General features: G+C 37.6%; 2 protein-coding genes across 3 annotated transcripts; both read left to right on the forward strand.

Moving 5' to 3' along the window:
- Positions 4,112 to 11,719, forward strand: LOC110394340 (transthyretin). The gene is made up of 4 exons (XM_021388127.1): positions 4,112 to 4,230; positions 4,999 to 5,138; positions 8,464 to 8,599; positions 11,430 to 11,719. The coding sequence occupies exons 1-4, from the start codon at positions 4,162 to 4,164 to the stop codon at positions 11,535 to 11,537; spliced, it is 453 nt and encodes a 150-aa protein (XP_021243802.1). The 5' UTR covers positions 4,112 to 4,161; the 3' UTR covers positions 11,538 to 11,719.
- Positions 13,431 to 19,230, forward strand: LOC110394045 (transthyretin-like). Of its 2 annotated transcripts, none has more exons than XM_021387666.1 (4): positions 13,431 to 13,714; positions 15,247 to 15,377; positions 17,356 to 17,491; positions 18,894 to 19,230. In XM_021387666.1, the coding sequence occupies exons 1-4, from the start codon at positions 13,640 to 13,642 to the stop codon at positions 18,999 to 19,001; spliced, it is 450 nt and encodes a 149-aa protein (XP_021243341.1). In that variant the 5' UTR covers positions 13,431 to 13,639; the 3' UTR covers positions 19,002 to 19,230. The 2 variants fall into 2 exon arrangements, with proteins under 2 accessions (XP_021243341.1, XP_021243342.1); XM_021387667.1 differs by having other exon boundaries at positions 13,431 to 13,708.

The following is a 19,301-nucleotide window of genomic DNA, read 5'->3' on the forward strand; positions in this document are numbered from 1 at the left end:
GCACATTTTTAGTCAGAAAAGTACTATTCCTGGCTCTGCAGAATGGAAAAATGGTGCATCATTAGCAAATAGCAAAATCAACGGAAAATCTCTCATTGACCTCAGCAGCTCCTGATGTGCCAGAGCTCAGCCACAGCTACTCAGTGGCAGATGCCTTTTCACGGGGAATCACAAGCACACAGTCTATTTTCCTTTTAGACTGGTGGCTCTGCTAATAGTTCTCGACTCTAGTTCAGAATGTTCAGGCAAACTTAGTCAAGAGGTAAATCTTAGGTCTTTTCCTCTAAGTACTAATGGAAGGTGACTCCAGAAAAGTCTGGGGGGGAGAAAAGTGCAATAGTCTGTCTTATAGAACAGACTTTTCTGAGCTCAGAAAATCATTACTTTTTTAGAAAAATTGCTAAGGAAATTTATCCAGATTACCATCTATCACCCCCTTTCCTCCCAATGTCAAATGAGTAGCTTACAGTACTTTATGGTCAAAGTCAGATGCACCAGCCTGTCTGAACATTATGCCATGTAGAAGCAGTTGGCTTTCTAAATAAAATAAAATAGAAGAGAACGGAGCAGAGAATAAAGAGATTATCTGTGTAAAATAAATAAAACTGTATGAGACTAAGCAGAAGGGAGAGAAAGGTATACTGTAAAGCAGTTGGAAAAATCCTTGACATAAACAAAAGTATTAGTGGGACATGTTTGTTCTTGAACTGAACGCTGTAAAGCTTCCAAGCAGGGAACATGCTTTCTGTAAAAATAGGCATTAATTCTAATTCTTCAGAGATGAACTTCAACTGATTTGGAATTCAGATAAGCTTTAAAGTATTTAAATATTTGAGGATTATCTATTTTTTTCCACAGCTGGGGGGGTCTCACACCTCTTGGCTTCCGTAAGACCATGGTTACTGCGTGCACCAGGGACTCTGCTGTTCTCTCATACAGCTTTCTAATCATTCTGCATGCTACTCCCTTCCTCTGGGTTCGGAGTGCCCCTCAGCCCCAAATAGCCTCTTTCTATCTCCATGTTAACTACATGACTCTACTTTTTCTTCCACACCAGGATTCCTAAATATCTTTTAAGGTGTTTTCAGTGATTGCATTTACTCTTTCCCTACAGTAGGGCTTTTATGCTACTGCCCCATGCCTAAGGCTCTGTGTTGTAGCCCTTTTCTTATGGCACGTACTCTGCTAGCAGAAGCTCCAGGAGATGATCAGTTTCCTTCTCTTCATGGCTCTTCCCATGGCCCAGTTTCCTGCTCTTCCCTACCGCCTCAGAAAACTGAGTTTGCTCTTAGCCCTACTTGCTCCTCAGTGCTCAGCTTCTTTTCATTTCCCTTATAAATTCAGCTTATAAACAGATAGAGGGTTTAGAAACAATAGACAGCAGTCAGTCATCACTTGCAGATGCTCAGCAGTTACTCATCTCCTTTATCCTTCTCTCCCCTACAATCAAGTGTTTTGATTCTTGCCCAAGGTAGTAAGATTTCATTCACTGAAGTGGGTACATTCTATAAAATGTTCATAGAATCATAGAATTAGCTAGGTTGGAAAAGACCTACAAGGTCATCCAGTCCAACCATCCACCTACCACCAGTAACCCCACTAAACCATGTCTCTCAACACAACATCTAAACATCTAAACGTTTCTTGAACATATGTTAGAGCTCAGCTGGATGCAGATGTCAAAAACTGAACAAACACACACGCAATCTGGATGATAGCAATTTTGCAGCCGTGTCCTTTAAGAAATACCACTCTGTTCTCCATTTAAATCCAGCCAAATAGGAGCCTCTATCTGTTTTTTTTTTGTGTTGTGTTTTTTTTTTTGATGTCATCATTTCTTCTGACTCCAAACAGATGCCTTTTTCTTTCAGCTAATACTTCAGTGAGCCAGCCTTTCCACATTCCTGGGTTGTCCCATGCATTTTACCCAAACTATTTCACTTGCAGTATTTGTGTTAATGTATGGAGACTGACAATGAAAGGAGGCAAGTCTGACTATCAACCGTTTCACTAGACTATAGTAATTTTAAATTAGGTTCACATGAGGCTTTAATAGAATTTTATATGAATTCTAGATGTTCAATGACCTTCCAGATTGGAGAAATAGTAAAGACATTTACCTTTACACAGAGAATTGCATACACACTGAGTTTATTTTCCTTTCAGAATGGTGGTCCTGCTAATAGTCAGAGAATCTCTATTTAAATTACAAATGGATGGAATGGGGAGAATCCAAAAATAAATAAATAAATAAAAAACAGCAACAACAGAATACAACCTGTCAGGGGAGGAGGAGAAAAAAAATAAAATAAAATAAAAATTATGTTAGGAGTGTTCCATGCTTATCATCTGCTTAGAAAAACAGCTACCAAAAGGTCAATGTTTTAAAAGAGGAAACTAAAATAGATAATACAGACAGATGAAATATACTGTCCTTTTAGAGCTGATTTTTCAGAAACTCCTATCTTGCAGTAAAACCTAGTAAAAATAATTTTTTTTTGAAGTCATTCTCCCATAAGAGGGCAATTCCAGGTGCAAGCAGGCTCATTAGCTCCTTGACATTTTTTCCTTGCAGAAAAGCAGATAGCAAATGAGAGGACAGTCTACTTCAACTGAAACACAGATCATTTTTCTTCCTGATGTACAAAGTTTTACTTCTTCAGGGAAAAACTTGCAAACCAGTGAGCAAAATAAGCAAATATAGCACTGATGCACTGATCTAAGAGCAGTATTTACCTCTCCAGTGCCTGAAGAGAACTCACAAGCACTAGGCTGCAGCTTGTTTTGTTATAGCTGGTCACCTTGCACTAACTTCTATGCATGCAAATTGAACACAGAATGCTACCTACGTATTAGCTTGCTTTGCTGTAAGTCCAAAGGGCATTTTGATCTCTGTTCAGGAGATTACTGTAATATAGATTTTTTTTCCAAAAAACAACTTTTCTTAGAGAGAATAGACTACTTAAAGCCATCTGAAAGCGTGAAAGCCTCTGGAGAATATTGTCCGTAAACTCTCTCTCTCCATCATAATCCTACTGAAGGTAGGAGGCAAAAATGTTCTTTGTTAGAATATTGTGAAATGAGAACTAGGCTTATCACCTCCAAAGAGCAGAATTATAAAGTCAGGGTTCTTTAGGACACGGGAAGAAGGAAATGCCAAAGAAAAATTTTTTTTCTCATTCAACAAGCACAGGCAATGCAGACAAGTTTTTTGTAATGCAGCTGAAGAAACCCAGCTATCCCAAGCGTATTTCTCCAACAGCTAACTCCTTTCCAGTTTACGCTGGGACCAAATTCATCCTTGAAACTACTCTTATCTAAATGTACATTGCAGAGCATAACAATATCTCTGCCAGGATGATAAAAGTTTGACAGTTAAATCATAACTTAAGCTACTAATCTCTGCCAGTTGGCTTGGCTTATTCTGGTGCGCCATGGAGAAAGAGAGGACTGCTGTCACTTTTCTTAGACCTCTATCTTCCCAAGGGGACAGATCATTCTAGGTGTCTCTCCAGTGACTAAGAGGAAGCTTCACTGTCTGTCTGAAAATTAAGCATGATGAATCCTTAGGAACTTCTAAATTAGGTTTCAAAAAGAAACATTGCTCCTTTTAAACAAGCAGGATCAGACGTGGGAATCTGTCTCCAAGCATGGACCATTAATGCTGCCTGAGCTAGACAACAAATGAACTCCATCACTCATATTGAGTCCACATCTCTATTTGGGAACTAGTCCTTGGAAAGCATTAAATAAAGTGAGGAGAAATACGGAGCACATACAGAGAAAACACTGGGACACTATCGTGCACAACCTGAGGGCAAGGGAAGATCTCCTAGAACTGGTTGGACTTCTAGGCAAAGAAACGTTGCTTACATTATTTTTTGAAGGGCTTTCTACAAGTTTAATCTCCCCAGGCAAGGGTCATGTTTGTGTCCGTTACTTATTCTCTTTACTCTGGTTCTTCCATTGACTGCAATGGCAGCATTATTCATGGACTGTCTCTAGGATTGGACTGTTTACTAAGCAAATAATCAGAATCAGCAGATTTGTAGTCATATGGGCACCCAATAAGCAGCCTGTTTTCTTGTAGGGTTGGGTATAAAATCCCAAATCTCATCAGCTCCTAGCTGTTGGCACCACGACTCACTAGCAGCAAGCAGAATGGCCTTTCACTCTACTCTTCTTGTTTTCTTAGCTGGACTGGTATTTCTCTCTGAAGCTGCACCACTGGTGAGTCTTTTATTATTATTATTCAAACTCAATCGTTACAAGAATGATTACCACTGCTTTCTAGATGACTAGCATCTTCCTCAACCATGAAATTCTGCAACCATTAGACTGTCCTGAAGTGTTATTTTACTACCATTTTTTAAATAGCTTTTCTTTCGCCATTTACCTACCTATTGTAGGATACTACAAAAGGATCTGGGGTATAGGAGATATGACCTTTTATTTTTCTGTTGCAGTCAGTTTATGACTCACATCCTATATCTTCAGAATAGAGATGGATTTTTCACCAAAGAAGTGTTTCTCAAAAGAAATAAAAATATTTGTAAAGCATGACTAAGTTTAAGGAAACAACATCCTATCACTCTTAGTGATGTTGTTGGTATTTCTTGCTGGTTGCCTAGGGTAACATACTCTGCCTGCACTTATAATAATTTACTGCTTTATTATTTGTGTTCTCATTAAAATGGTATATTTTCTATAATATTTTTTCCAGGACTGCATGGAACTCTAAATAGTTATAAAATAGTGTGTGTATGTGTGTGTGTGTGTGTAAAATAAAGTGATCTGTGTAAACATCAAAGATGGTCTTCTGTAAGAAAGTACTGGGGACAAAACAAAAGTTTGGGGACTGGCTTTGAACATCATTTGGCAAAGAACTTCCTTTCAAGTCAGCATTAATTCTGCAATAAGAATCCATCTACTCTTTCAAAGAAGGTTTTTGCACATCTAGTGAACAGCTCCTTTACAACCTCTCCTGCTTTCCCCCAGGTCTCCCATGGCTCTGTTGATTCCAAATGCCCTCTCATGGTGAAAGTGCTGGATGCAGTCAGAGGAAGTCCTGCAGCTAACGTGGCTGTTAAAGTCTTTAAAAAGGCTGCAGATGGAAGCTGGCAGGACTTTGCTGCTGGGTAAGTTATTTATGTGGTCTTACCGAGACATTTTTTCAGAGTGCCTTGAGTAAACAAAAGAGAAATAAAGGGAATGGAGCTCTGGTAATGTTTTTTGTTTGATTAAGTTTTCTATCACATCACACTATCACCATTAACAGCATATGAATTCTGGTCTAAAACCCATCAGATTCAGGGAACGAGAAAGTTAAGAGGAGAAACAAACACCTTAATTCCCAAATACTGAATGGTAATACAGGAACAAATGTCCCTTGGAATGGATTTATATACTTCAAGGAGAAAGCCAGAGAAACTCTAAAAACTGACGGGTTGCTTTCAGGGGAAGTGGAGACAATGTTATTGTTTTGTTCTGAATGAGTATTTGTACTATTGTTAGGAAATCCAGATTATTTTGCACGTTTCAGCAATTGGTCTTGAATATGTAATAAAAAATAGAATTTACACTATAATAAGATAAAAGCAACATCAGTGTTAAAAATGGTCACATTCTGAATGTAACAGTATTGTTCAGTTCTCAAGGCTGCTCTTAAGAAGCTCAAGGAGACAAATCGTGCGGTGGTTCTTAGCCAAGTTCTTTCGACACTTCACAGAGAAAATCTGAGAAAAATTATGTATTTAAATTATTTAAATAAATAAATGAGATAAACCATAGGTAAGAAAGAAGCATTTTGCCAGTGGAAAGCAATAAAGGAACATTAAACCACCATTTTTATTGCAGGTAAAATTTGTGACCTCTCTCTTGACTCGCATCTCAACCAAGGCTGCTATCAGTGACACCACTGACTTTAGCTGAAAGCACTTGTTTGAAATAGTTTTTCACATGTAATTTCAATGTTCTTATTTTGGAAGAACAGAGTTTATCTGTAATAAATATGTTGAAAATCTGAATGCAATCAAGGAACACGATCTGTTACTAAAACTGTCAGGTTAATATTCTGAAGTTCCACATGCATCTGCTAGGTACTGTGAAAGTTCCCTTTTGTACAGATGTCCATAAAAGTTTTTTGTTGGGGTTTGGTTGTTTTTGTTTACTTGTCATTGCTCAGTTTTTCTAACAAGTTTTAGGAAATTAAGCAAACACATCTCACAGCTGATGGATGTGGATAATTACTATTTAAAAGCCAGGGAGGAAGTTACCATAACAACAGTTGATTTTATTAAGAGGGTTATTTCAAAATTAGTCTGGCCAAAATATGCGCAAAAAGCTTAAGTCCAGTTGAGGTACTGTCTGAGGAAGGCCAGAGGGCACAGAGACGTGGAAGGCATGTGACCTGTGTTCTATATGCGCTCTTCCCATGATTAGTTTTGACCTTCTTACTCCTCACATGTTTTAGGAAATCTGGACCTTACAATGGAGTTCAAGAGTTCCATTCATCAAACATTTCTCATGTGACCTAGGCTGTGAATCATCAAAGAAAAAAAAAGTCACAGCGTATTTGACATAAATACAAATGCTCAGACAGAAATACAAGTGCTGCTCAGAAGGAATGACTTGAACTGTTTTGCTACCAGGGCCAAAGGCAGCGAGTCCTCTGCCTTGTGCTAACCCCATCCAGGATCTGAATCACGTACTGTCCTGCTGGATGTCACTGCAGCAGTAGCCCTAAGTGTTTTGCTTGCGAGACCACTGGCACTGAATGACTACCCCATATTAGCTAAAATTAAAAAAAAAAAAAGTGCCATGAACTCTTGGTAGTGAAGAATAGTCTTGCTTTCCATTTTAAAATTCAGTGTCTAAACTTTGTTACCTGAACAAACATCTTTCAGTCAGACACCATTTTTGCTTTTAATTGGTTTGTATCTTAATTATCTAACTTCTAAGAAGATATACCTTAATTGCTAACTTGCACTTCAAACAATTCTGCAGAATTTCAGCAATTCCATTTCACAAGTCCAAGGACAAATGAGTACTCACCAATGAATTCTTCAGCATTTTGCCTATTGCCTTTTCTTAAGGCAAGATAGATAAAGGCTGGAAGTACTAATTAAATTAAAAGAAAATTTATTCACAAACTGCCTGGAGCCAAGTTTCAGCCAGGGCTTGGCTTCTCTGGAGGTTTGGTCTTCCCTGGATACAGCTGATTTCACCTGTACTGGACTTGTACTGTGATGCTTTGGTCAATCTTCAAAATGCTAGAGTTGGAATGTTAAGAAAATCTGAGAACTACCATAGTGTTTTCTAAATTCTTACTTTAAGAAGATCATAATGTAGACTTTTTGTTATTCACTATCACTAACCAAAGAAGACAATTGAGACAGAGGAGGCGGGGAAAGAAAAGCTGGGATAGCACAATGGCTTCTTTCTCTGATAAGAAGCTGTAGGTCACTGTGTTCTCCCCTCTTTCTCTTCCTCCTGTTGCTCTTCTGTCCTCTTTATAGAAAGTTATTCCTTTCCATAGGTTTGGCAAGTCCCAGTAGTTCTTCATGTCAAGGTTTTAACTTTTCCTTCAAATACATCAAGTGATTATGAAATGTGATATTATATAAATATTTTTAGTAGAAAAAGTAAAATAAGATATGAAGATTGGGGGAACAATATGAAAGGAGAGGCATAAAAGAGGTTTAGTAGCTCAGTAGCCAAATGTTTAAACAGCTGTCATACAAAGCTTGGTCTTTTTCAGACTGTACTATGCAAAACAGCTGTATTTCCTTTTGCTTCTGGATTTCTTTCACCCAGTATTTTGTTACAAACTGAATAAATAGCCTCTCTGAGCTGGAAATTCCTATTTCTCATTTACATGACATCCAGTGGAAGCGGTCCCTGCTCTTTGACCAATGCACTGTAATTCAAATTACCAAAATGTGTGATGCTAAATTGCTGTTCCAAGACATTACCATTCAGGGTCACATAAAAATCTGTCAGTGCTTAGATGTAAAATCTATAGTCTCAGTGCTAATATCTACTGAATAAAACCATTTTCCACTAAAAGCTCTTTTCTCTAATTATAATTTGAGATTTGGCGTCTTGCCTTTCATCATGACAATCCTTTTCCTAAGCCACTGACATTTGGTTCCAGAGAGCACTCAGTACAAGTTAAATGCGATAGGAAAACAGGGGCCTTAAATATAACCCTGCCATAGCAACAAAAATGACCAAAAGAAGCCAAACAGCTTTTATTTGTGATGTACATGAATAAGTTGGTAGCTGTGACAGGTTCTGCAATACGGAAATACACAGGAGGGAATTATTTCACATGATTAGAAAGCATTCACTGTCAAATTTGGCTGTGCAGCGTCTGTGCTATTTAACACTCAACATTGACTGTTTCTGCCTAGCATTTAAATGACAATACAAAATATTTATGTAGATTTTTTATCATTACAGGAAAACCACAGAGTATGGTGAGATTCATGAGCTCACAACAGAAGAACAGTTTGTAGAAGGAGTATACAGGGTTGAGTTCGACACCAGTTCTTACTGGAAGGGACTCGGCCTTTCCCCATTCCATGAATATGCTGATGTAAGTATCTGAGAACACACCTAGTAACCTATATACCATGTAGTGGTATCAGCTGGACACAACAAATACAGTTCTTTGATACTGAAAGAGAAGTAAAACAGATCATTGTCACATTACATTGTCTAAATATGGCAGTATACAGACAGCTAGGCTAGAGGAAGTATCCAAATTCCCTTTAAGTATGAACTGATACAGCTCTTCCATAGTAGAGCTTTTTGCATTCAGAAAAAAAAAATAGAAAAAAAAAGAGAAAAAATGGTGCAAAAAAAGAAAAAAAAAAAGGAAAAAAAAAAGAAAAAAGGAAAAAAGGGAAAAAAGAAAAAAAGGGAAAAAAGAAAAAAAGGGAAAAAAGAAAAAAGAATAAAAGAAAAAAAGAATGCTATTTACTGTTATATTTGCTGAAGGAATATAGGGACTTGGAAGGACTCCTTTTATAGAAAATGAGCTCTTTTTTTTAGTCAGGGGAGTTCCATCACACCACTCATTTGAATTCTAGTATGACTGGTAATTACAAGAAAAGATTGTTCATTTTGGTGTGTGTTTAAGTAATGCTCAGTCCTGAAGTAGTCAACAGAGAAAAAAAAGAGGTGTTAAAAGATGGAAAATAATCATACTGGGACAGAAAAAGTTTCACAGATATCCAAATTCCATACTCAGCCCAGTGGTTTAAATATGTCACATGCCTCCCTTTTCTTTCAGCCCAACATTGACTTAGTGCATTCTTTTCCATGATATTTAGTCAGTACTTCCTAAAAAAAAATTGTTTACATTCTGGAGGCTTACTCTGCCACTTAAGTTTCTTTGAACATTCTATTCAGTGTTCTGGAACAGCTACAGAATTACTTTGTATAACATGCTGAATTGCAATTCAGAAACAAATTACTAAAGCCCAAATCTATAGAAGCCTGAAGAGCAAGTTGAGCCATCTAGGTCAAACAAACAATTCTGAAAATATTCCCTAATCATTTGGATATCTGAAAATAGAGATGGGGCCTAAGACCTTCACCTCAAGAGGTGCTTAAAGGTGCATGGTTGAGATTGTACCAGATAAGTTGTTGAGGATGCTTCCCTTTGACGTAGTAGTGTAGCTGAAAGGAGGTTATGACAAGGTGGATGTTTGCCTCTTCCCCCATGTAACTAGCAACAGGACTAGAAGAAACGGCTTCAAGTCATGCCAGGGAAGATTCAAGTTGGATATTAGGAAACGTTTTGTCTCCAGAAGAGTGGTCAGGCACTGGAATGGGTTAAGTCACCACCTCCCTGGGCAGCCCTGGTTGATCTGGACAGGCTGGATTGCTGGGCTGAGGCCAATGGGATGAAGTTTAACAAGACCAAGTGACAGATCCTGCACTATGGCCACAACAATCCCAGGCAACGCTACAGGCTTGGGGCAGAGTGGCTAGAAGACAGGGTAGAGGAAATGGTCCTGGGGGTATTGGTTGGTGCTCAGCTGAACATGAGCCAGCAGTGTGCCCAGGTGGCCAAAAAGGCCAATGGCATCCTGGCTTGTATCATAAACAGTGTTGCCAGCAAGAGCAGGGAAGTGATCATCCCTCTGTATTGAGCCCTGGTGAGGCCACATCTCGAGAACTGCATTCAGTTTTGGGGCCTTCACTACAAGAAAGACACTGAGGTGCTGGAGCATGTTCAGAGAAGGGCAATGAAGCCCTTATGAGGAGCGGCTGAGGGAGCTGAGATTGTTCAGCCTGGAGAAGAGGAGGCTCAGGGGAGACCTTATAGCTGTCTACAACTACCTTAAGGGAGGTTGTGGTGGGGTGAGAGTTGGCCTCTTCTCCCGTGTAATAGCGATAGGACTAGAGGGAATGGCCTCAAGTTGCACCAGGGGAGATTCAGGTTGGACATTAGGAAATTCTTCTTCTCCAAGAGAGTGGTCAGGTGCTGGAATGGGCTGCCCAGGAAGGTGGTTGGGTCACGATTCCTGGAGAAATGTTTAGATGTTGTACTGAGAGACATGGTTTAGTAGGTAGATATTGATGGTAGGTGGATGGTTGGACTGGATGATCTTAGAGGTCTTTCCCAACCTTGGTGTTTCTGCAGTTCTGTAACTCTGTAAGTCACTTCACTGTCCTGAGAAGTGGGCAAAGTTTAACAAATGAGTAAATGGTAACTGTAGCCCACGGTCTTCATGCTTCATCAGTTTAGAGACTGGCAGGACTAGGATGGACGTAGGAGGGAACTCTCTAGTCCTCATATGTAGGACGTACACCATGGTTCCAAAAGTAGTTCAAGTATTAGACTAAAGAAAGTCAAAGAAAGTGGGAGCTTAACACAGTTGATGGCACTTTCCTGGGAGCTGGGTATTCCAACTTCTGGGAAGTAACTGGGAGAGCAGCAAATATGAATTCTTTTCAGACAAGGGTCTTTCTGCTCTTGCCTTGCATGTCTAGTGACTCAGTTCTTGCATTAAGAACTGACTCATCACCACTGCCTGTCTTGTTTGGACACAGTTGTTGTATTTAAGTTAGAGTGTTTCACCTCAGTTTTTTTTAGTGGTTGGTTGAGTTACCACCTTCTCATCCTCCTACACCGAATCACAAACTGGAACGCGCATGCCTGATTCAGGTACTAGGTGTCTCTACTGAGCTTCACTACAGCTGAAGCCCTCTGGGGACTTGAGGGCAAGTCCCACTAATTTCTCAATCTTCAGTTTTACAAAGTAGTAGTGAGTATTACACTTTGCAAGGGTGAAACCACTGAACAGAACTGGCAAAGCAGTTCACAGCAACTAGAGTATGCTTCCTAATTTTAAATGTTAAGGTAGATTTGAATACATGTTGTTCCTCATGATTGCAAGTTTTTTCTTTTCCAGGTGGTGTTCACTGCTAATGATTCTGGCCACCGCCATTATACCATCGCTGCTCTCCTCAGTCCTTTCTCTTACTCAACAACTGCCGTTGTCAGTGATCCCCAGGAATAAACACATACTGTCATTAGACAAATACCCTTCTCTGCTAGGACTATTATAGGTTTTTAGGAGGAAGGTTTTTCCTATTCCTAATGCATATCCTTTTGCTACATTAGTTGTTTTTGTTTTTGTTTTGCATTTTGTAACCTGGCAAAAATTCAGACAAGTCAATAAAATGTAACTTCTTTAAAACAGTTTTGATTCTATTGGTGAAGTTTTATTATATTATAAAGTATTATGATTTGTGCTCAAGTACAAAGGACATCTGGAAACAGTGTGTGGCACAGGGAAGTAAATTAACACTTGATTTGGTTCTGTTATCTTCCCTCATTGTCTTAAAAAAAAATCTTAGCAAATGCATTGGCTCGAAGTAAGGTTAGAGTTCTGCTATCTATCAGGCAAACGCACTGAAAACAGGAAACTCATTCATGTTGTTTGGTTTACACACAGAAGATATGGTCCCACTGTCAACTAGGTCACAGGGTAAACAGGAGAAATTCTGAATACCAAGCAGCAACACAAACAATATAGAAAGAGTCTCAAAATATACAGATGTAGAGAGCTGAGCTAAAATCTGTGTAGCTTTACTTAAAATTTCAAGGCAAACTTCATTGATTTGAAGAGGAAAGATTGCTGGTCACTGAATCTGGGAAGTTCTAAAATAATTTCATTATAATTGTATAATGAATTGATAATTCATCAATGTAAACAGCTCTGCTCTTTAATACAGTTGTCTACCACTAATAAGTCAAATTTCTGTCCATAAAAAAAGCACATTCCTAAAATGGAATTACCTTAATAGTCTCTTCTAATTTTTGGAAGAAGGACAAGGTAAATTGTAGAAAGACTGTGATTCAAATAATGTTGTTGATAAATGGACCCAAACATTTGAAGGCTCTAGCAGTAATTTCTGTAGAATGATAGCTGATTGTATTTACAATATCCAGAAGCAGAGAATTGTTGTTTAATGGGATTACAGAAATAACATATTACACTATTGAACTCAGCCATTCAAAAACTATCAGTACTAATCTGCTACTGACCTTGGAGCTAATCTCTACATAGGAGCCTGCTGGGATGACTCTATACCAAGAGAATTCACAAGGTTACAAAAGCCTTTAACATTTCACTATTTGATTACTTTTCTCCCTGATTTCTGGACTCTACCACAGTTACACAATTCTAGCAGACAGTGCAAACAATTTCAAAACAGCACCCATCTTAAAGCATGAATGCCATTTCATGAGATTCTGCAATTCCTAAAGCTTGAAAACTAGTAGGTTTGATTTGCAATGGACTGTGACCAGCCTTCTGAACAAAATGTAAATATATTCCTAAAAAAGTTACTGTCCTTACTGTGCGTGTAGATATCCACAAGTGTAAAAACAATCTCATTTCTGGAAATAATATTTACCTAAAATTAAAAAGAGACTTTCTGGTGGAGGCTGACTTGCAATTGAACAGGTAAAGTTCTTAAGTTGTATGGAATGTAAGGAATAACTAAAGTAACAGAACTTAAAATGCTGTCTAGCTGTGCTCCAGAAATGGGTATGTAAGTATCTAATTATCGTGCTAGAAACCAAACATAGTATTTTTCCTCCATGGGAAAAAACAGAAAACTAGATAGGTCACATGGTATATATTTACCACATAGAAATTGCTTAATAGATAAACACGAATAAGTTGATCATGTCACACTATAACCACAGAGGAATTCCCAATGAAACAGAAATTTTGAGTTAACAAGAAAATTCTATTTTTCTTAACTTTATGAGATTTCAACAGCACTATTGTAACTACTGTTCAACAAGAGGAGAAACAAAACAGAATAGACATTGCTTCAAGAAAACAGATTGCTGCAGTTAAGCTAGGCAATATTCACTGTTCCCACAGGCATTAATTGAAGAGATGTATTTTCACAGATAAGGTTCATGTTTGTATGGGTTACTTATTTTCTCATTATTTACTAAGTAAATAGTAAGAATCAGTATGTTCAAAGTCATATGCTTTTTTTTTTATTGATAAGCAGCCTTAGTCTAGAGGCCTTGATATAAAAATCACAGATCTCATCAGTTTTTACTTGCTGCCACTGAGTCTTCCTAGTGATAGCCACAATGGCTTTTCACTCTGTGTTTCTTGTTTTCTTAGCTGGCCTGGCATTTTTCTCTGAAGCTGCGCCACAGGTAAGTGCCTGAGGACTGAAGTTGAAGTCCTTCATACTGATGTAGTCCCAGCCTTTTTTTTTTTCCTTGTGCCTTTTCTCTTAGATACTACAATTAGTATAAGTGAAAAATAGAATATTCCATTTTACTGCAATTATTTTGATTCTGTGGTATTACTGACTTTAGTTCTCTCTTACTGCACTTTTTCTGGTCCTTCTTTCTCCTTCTCAACAGAGAGCGTTCTGATTAGAGAAGCAGCACTTTCTATCAGACTCAGCAACTACATGAAAAAACATGTTAGAAAAGAAAGGGAAAAAAATACCATAGTCACTACACAAAAGCCTTGGGCTTCTCAAAAAAACAACTATAACCCTTATAACACAATGAACAAGGTTGTGAGGGATTTCAAGGCAGTTCTGGCAAGTTCTTGCAGTCCTAGCATTCTCTGTTGTACCAGCATTTCCTCCCTCTTTAGTTTTAGCCACATTGGCTGAGAGGGATCCATGCTGGAATAATGTATTTCCTAGTTCTTTCCCTCACTGCTACCATGCAGGCAAGGAGGGATCTCAACACTCATTGAAGCAGACTCTCTCTCTCTCTCTCTCTCTCTCATATGGGTGGTGGTATAGATACATGCTGATACACTTGTCTGACACAGTGTAGGGTTCCTGGCTTATGATATATTCAGTACGTTAGAATGAAAGAGGCGATGAATGAGAGGGCTCAGTTTTTGCCATCTACATCATGATTCATTTCCAATGATTAAGTAGAGATCAGTGATTTCTATTTTGAGCTGATCTCTGATTAGCACCTTCTACATAGCTCTATTTTCTCACTTTTCACTTATAGAATTAGATAATGGAAAGTTAAAGCCTTGATTCAACTTTCCTTTTGAGAATGTAAAACCTTATGCATAAACACCATGCCTTGTGATGAATGCAATTGGAGGGAAACTATTACTATCCCATGTCTGAGGAAAAGTTTTTCTCTTCTACCCATGCATAGCTGCCTGGGGATGAAAAATCTGGTCCAAAAAGGTATTAGAAAAGATTCAGTATATGGTAGTTGTCAAGTTCACAGCTGAATTAAGATAATTCTTCAGTATAAGACTACATCAGAAGCCATCAAATTCAGAAAGTTTTGCTCAAATCACCACTCCAAAACAAGGGAAAAATTACCCGATTTTTAAACATTCCTGCTACTTTTGATAATTCAATTATTTTGTGTTCGGGCCACAATTTAATTAAAAATTATGCTGGGAATGATGTGTACGTGAGCCATCCCAAAGGGAAAACAAAAAGGCATTTTCACACACAGTCGCGGCGTCTCTATATTGCACATGACTACTTGACTCCCTACAGCTGCTGATATCCTCCTCCCTGGTTCCACTGTGTCCAGCCTTGAGTAACCTTCAGGCTGTATTTCTGAGTACACTGTAATCTTGTTGAGGAAAAGACTATATATTCAGTAAAGCTAAAGTATAAGACTCCTTACTGCTTTATTATGCCCCACCACTTACCTTTCTTACAACATAAACAATTCTCTCTCCCTACCTGAAGGACTCTTCTGATTCCAAGCATCCTCTTGTTGTAAAAATTCTGGATTCAGTCCGAGGAAGTCCAGCTCCAAATGTTCCAGTTAAATTATATAAAGCAGCTGCAGATGGATCTTGGGAACTGTTAAATTCAAAGTAAGTCATACTAAAGTATGAAGTGAGAGAAGGGAAAGGCAATGGGAAAGCCAAGAGTTGAAAAAAAAAAAAGGTTGCTTACTTTCTAACAAACGTCTTCTTTTTTTTAAATCAGAGAGAAGACACACTACTGAATTAATTACATTTTATTTGTTGCAGGTTGTCTTTTAACAGTACTACAGTTTCAACTACCAAAATAGTTTTATAACATAATTTTATTACAAAGGGTCATATTTCTTTTCAATATCCACCAATGAAGCGCTGCACTATTACCAGAGGAGCCAGACAGACTCTTTTAGTTTGAAACAAAGACTCTGAAAATTCTACCTTTATTGTTTGTTTTTTTCCTTTTTTCAAATGGGTTTCATTTGCTACAACAGTACAGCTTTAAAAATAAAACACACAATTGTTTTAAATGTATACCACATAATAATTGATAGCCTCCTTTATTTTGAGGAAAAGTTATCAGCCAAAATGAGAAAGTGTTGGGACCACCTTCCCCAGAAGAGCATTGATGTCTAAACATAAGATAAAACGGTCTTCCAGATACTTCAGCATTGGCATGTCTTTTAAAAATATCATTATATAATTTCAAATATGGACGGGTTTTTCAGATCAATTTTAATATATACTAACACTTCAAAAACTCAAAAGTAATTCTTACTTAAAAGCATATGATATGAAATGAAGCTCATTAAAGATACAGGGCTGAACAGCTGGATGTTAATCACAGCCTTAAAACACACTTCATGTTGAACAAAGTAACTGTAAGATGAGGTGTATGAAAGCTGTGATAATACTAAATCAACCTCTCCAGTCCTGTTAGTTTATAAATAATGGAAATTAGGAAGGGTTTCAAAAATAACTGTTCTCAATTAAATACATGTTTGGTTTTACCTGAGAAAGCTTATTAAACACTTCTTTAAAAATAATCAAGCCACGACAAAGGAAAAATATATTTGAATGGTTAAAAAAATCTGTCAACTGACTAAAAAGCATCGCACAAGTAGCAAATGACTTCATAGTTATAAGCTACATTAAAGTACAAAATATAAGTGTAGCGGGCAATGGCACAAGTACCATTCCAATCTTTACTTTTTTTCTGCATGCAAGTTGAATAAAAGTTTTGGCAGCTGGAAGACAATATAGTGGTTTGTGACTACTCAAAGCAGGCAGTAACAGCAGTTATTTGTGAATAACCTACTCAGTGAAAAACCTAATTTCATATAACTTAAGTCAGAGAAATAGATTTCAGCCAAGATATATGTTTGAGAGACAGCACTCAGTATTGTTTCTGGTATCCCGGTTTGGCCAGTGTTCCAAGGTCTACAGTTTCACGCCAGTTCTATGCCCTTGGATAGCACCAATAGCACCTTTAATTCCAATAACATCTGTTTTTTGAGGATAGAAAAACAACTAATCACCAAAGACACCGAGGAATTCTGTAAGATTATACTGTTGGCTGACCTAGAATCACTTCCAATGGATTTCAAATTTAAAATTGCTGACTGTGAGAAATATTTATATTGATAAAACAACTCAACATACGTAAATAAAAAAACAGCTATGGAAAAATCAAGAGTTGACCCTACTCGCTCACATAGTTAAATGCATCACAGAGCTTTTACATTGCTTACAGCATCGAAGTTTTCCCTGTGAGTGAGTTCATTTAATTAACTCCAAGACACTGCCAAAAGCCTACGAACAACTATGCCAACACTTGGCTCATCCCTAAACCATGCAGAGTAGCAACATGGCAGGCAGCCACCCACTGTTTTGATTGTGGAAGCAGTAAATGCCAAGATAAGATCTGTAAGATATGCATAATGCAGATGGACATAAGTCATTCGGGATCAAAGGAGGTATTCGTGACATTACTTAAGCTACACGACATCATTTATGTTCAGTTGCTGAAAGCTGAATTTTTTATTGGGCTTTTAATCAAAATATACAAGCGCATTCTTCTGCCATCACACAGACAAACCAATGAAAACGGAGAGCTTCAAGAGCTTACAACTAAAGAGCAATTTGTAACAGGGATGTATAAGATAGAGCTTGATACAGCCTCTTACTGGAAGAAACTGGGCTTGAATCCCTTCCACCAACATGCTGATGTAAGTATTAATGTTATTCTATATGTTAGTTGCAAAGAATAAAGATACCTTATATGTCTAGGATTTGATTAATAATTACACATGTTGAACTTTTCACTTTAAAATATTTTAGCATTAACACTTAAAATTTGCAGTCTCAAAATATTCTGACAACATGCTCATGACAAAACATAGTTACCAGCTTCCCCATTACTCTCAGTGAGCTCTTAGATGCATTACTTACAAAGGTTTCCCATTCTTCTGCTTCTGCTGAAGCCTATGATTCTTTCTCAGGCCAGACACCTGAGAGAGAAATAGGTAGACTAAGTCTACTGGGAAAAGGATTTTTCTGCCTTTTGGATCCAATATTTGTACAGGTGCATATAAAGTTTATATTTCTAAATAAATCAAAGTGTGAACTGTTTTCTGGATGCTTGGATCCTCAATTTACAACTGAATGCTGCATGGGACAAATAAACTGGTTAGATAAGAGTGGTCCAAACCAGGTATCAACCAGCTCCAGTGTTTGGGACTCCTTGGAGACAGTCCTCTTCCCCTTCATAGTATCAGCTCCTTCACATGTTGCTACACTGCAGTAACAACAGCAGATCTGTATTAGCTGTTTGCTGGACTGTGACAGATTGGTAAGCACCAACAGCTGTACAGTTTGCAATTGCTGCTCAATCAGCTACTCCATATCTCTTTGGAGAAAAGGTAACAAGCACCCAGATCAAGAGATAACATTCTTATTCTAGATGACAATGAATGCTAATGCTGGACAATCTTGCTTTCTGGGATAACAGAAATAAAAGAGATAAGATGCAAGATTTATAACACACAAGAGAACTGATTATACATCAAGATAATGTTAATTTCCAGTCTGGAACATAGACATAAATTTAATAGAGTGAAAGAGCTACCTTTCCTAAGAATAAATCTTTGTAGGGATCACATTTCCTTCAGTTCACTTTGAATAATAGGTATGAATTTTTATTACCGGTTGTTTCCATCTTCATATGTATTCTTTTCAATTAATGTTGAAAGGAGCACAAACATCACAGTGTTAATGAATTATTTTAAATGTTTACATTCTCTAACGCTTATTTTCTCTCAATATAAAATAATCTACTAATCTAGAAGGAGGAATCAAAGAACAGGAGATGAACTGGTGGAGGAGATGTTAAAAGGGCTATTGTGAATAACTCTCCTACATAAGGTCATTTGTCATGGCCAAAGGACTAATGCAGTCCTTCTGCATCTACTAGAAACTCAACTAGGATAAAAAAAATGCATTGCTTTATATTTTAGACTGAAGATATTGGCTATAATACTGTTTAATTCTGTTTCTCAATGTTTAGGACTTCATAAGCACAGCAAAACTGTTCAGATACCTGAAAGTATACTTTATTGTTTCTTTTTCCAGGTGGTGTTCACAGCTAACGATGTTGGTTATCGACATTACTCCATCAATACTGTCCTCAGCCCCTTTTCTTACTCAACCACAGCAACAGTCAGCGAGCCAGTGGAATAGGAACTTGACATTAAGCATCAAGATTTAGATGTGTAAATTAAAATTTCCATAAACTCTAAGAATAGTTTCTGACTGTGGTAACAGTTTTAGAATTTGCATAGCAATCAGAGTAAATCGCTAACAGTAACCGTCAAGCTGTTTATTCTCTTTGTTAACTTTAGGAAGATGTACTGACTTTGTTTTCAATTACTCTCGTGAATAAAAGTATTCAGAGAAATACATAAAGTTTTAAAAAAAACATACTGACCAAAGTCTTCTGTGAAGTTAATAAGCTACATTCCTTGGAAAAGAAGAGAAAAA

Source organism: Numida meleagris, chromosome 2 (genome assembly GCF_002078875.1).
Source record: "Numida meleagris isolate 19003 breed g44 Domestic line chromosome 2, NumMel1.0, whole genome shotgun sequence".
In the NCBI taxonomy this organism is placed as follows: Eukaryota; Metazoa; Chordata; class Aves; order Galliformes; family Numididae; genus Numida; species Numida meleagris.

Coding starts and splice junctions, on each gene's coding strand:
- LOC110394340 (XM_021388127.1), top strand. CDS start 4,162: ATGGCCTTTCACTCTACTCTTCTTGTTTTCTTAGCTGGACTGGTATTT. Junction 4,231..4,998: donor TCTCTGAAGCTGCACCACTG/GTGAGTCTTTTA, acceptor GCTTTCCCCCAG/GTCTCCCATGGCTCTGTTGA. Junction 5,139..8,463: donor TGGCAGGACTTTGCTGCTGG/GTAAGTTATTTA, acceptor TTATCATTACAG/GAAAACCACAGAGTATGGTG.
- LOC110394045 (XM_021387666.1), top strand. CDS start 13,640: ATGGCTTTTCACTCTGTGTTTCTTGTTTTCTTAGCTGGCCTGGCATTT. Junction 13,715..15,246: donor AAGCTGCGCCACAGGTAAGT/GCCTGAGGACTG, acceptor CCCTACCTGAAG/GACTCTTCTGATTCCAAGCA. Junction 15,378..17,355: donor TGGGAACTGTTAAATTCAAA/GTAAGTCATACT, acceptor GCCATCACACAG/ACAAACCAATGAAAACGGAG.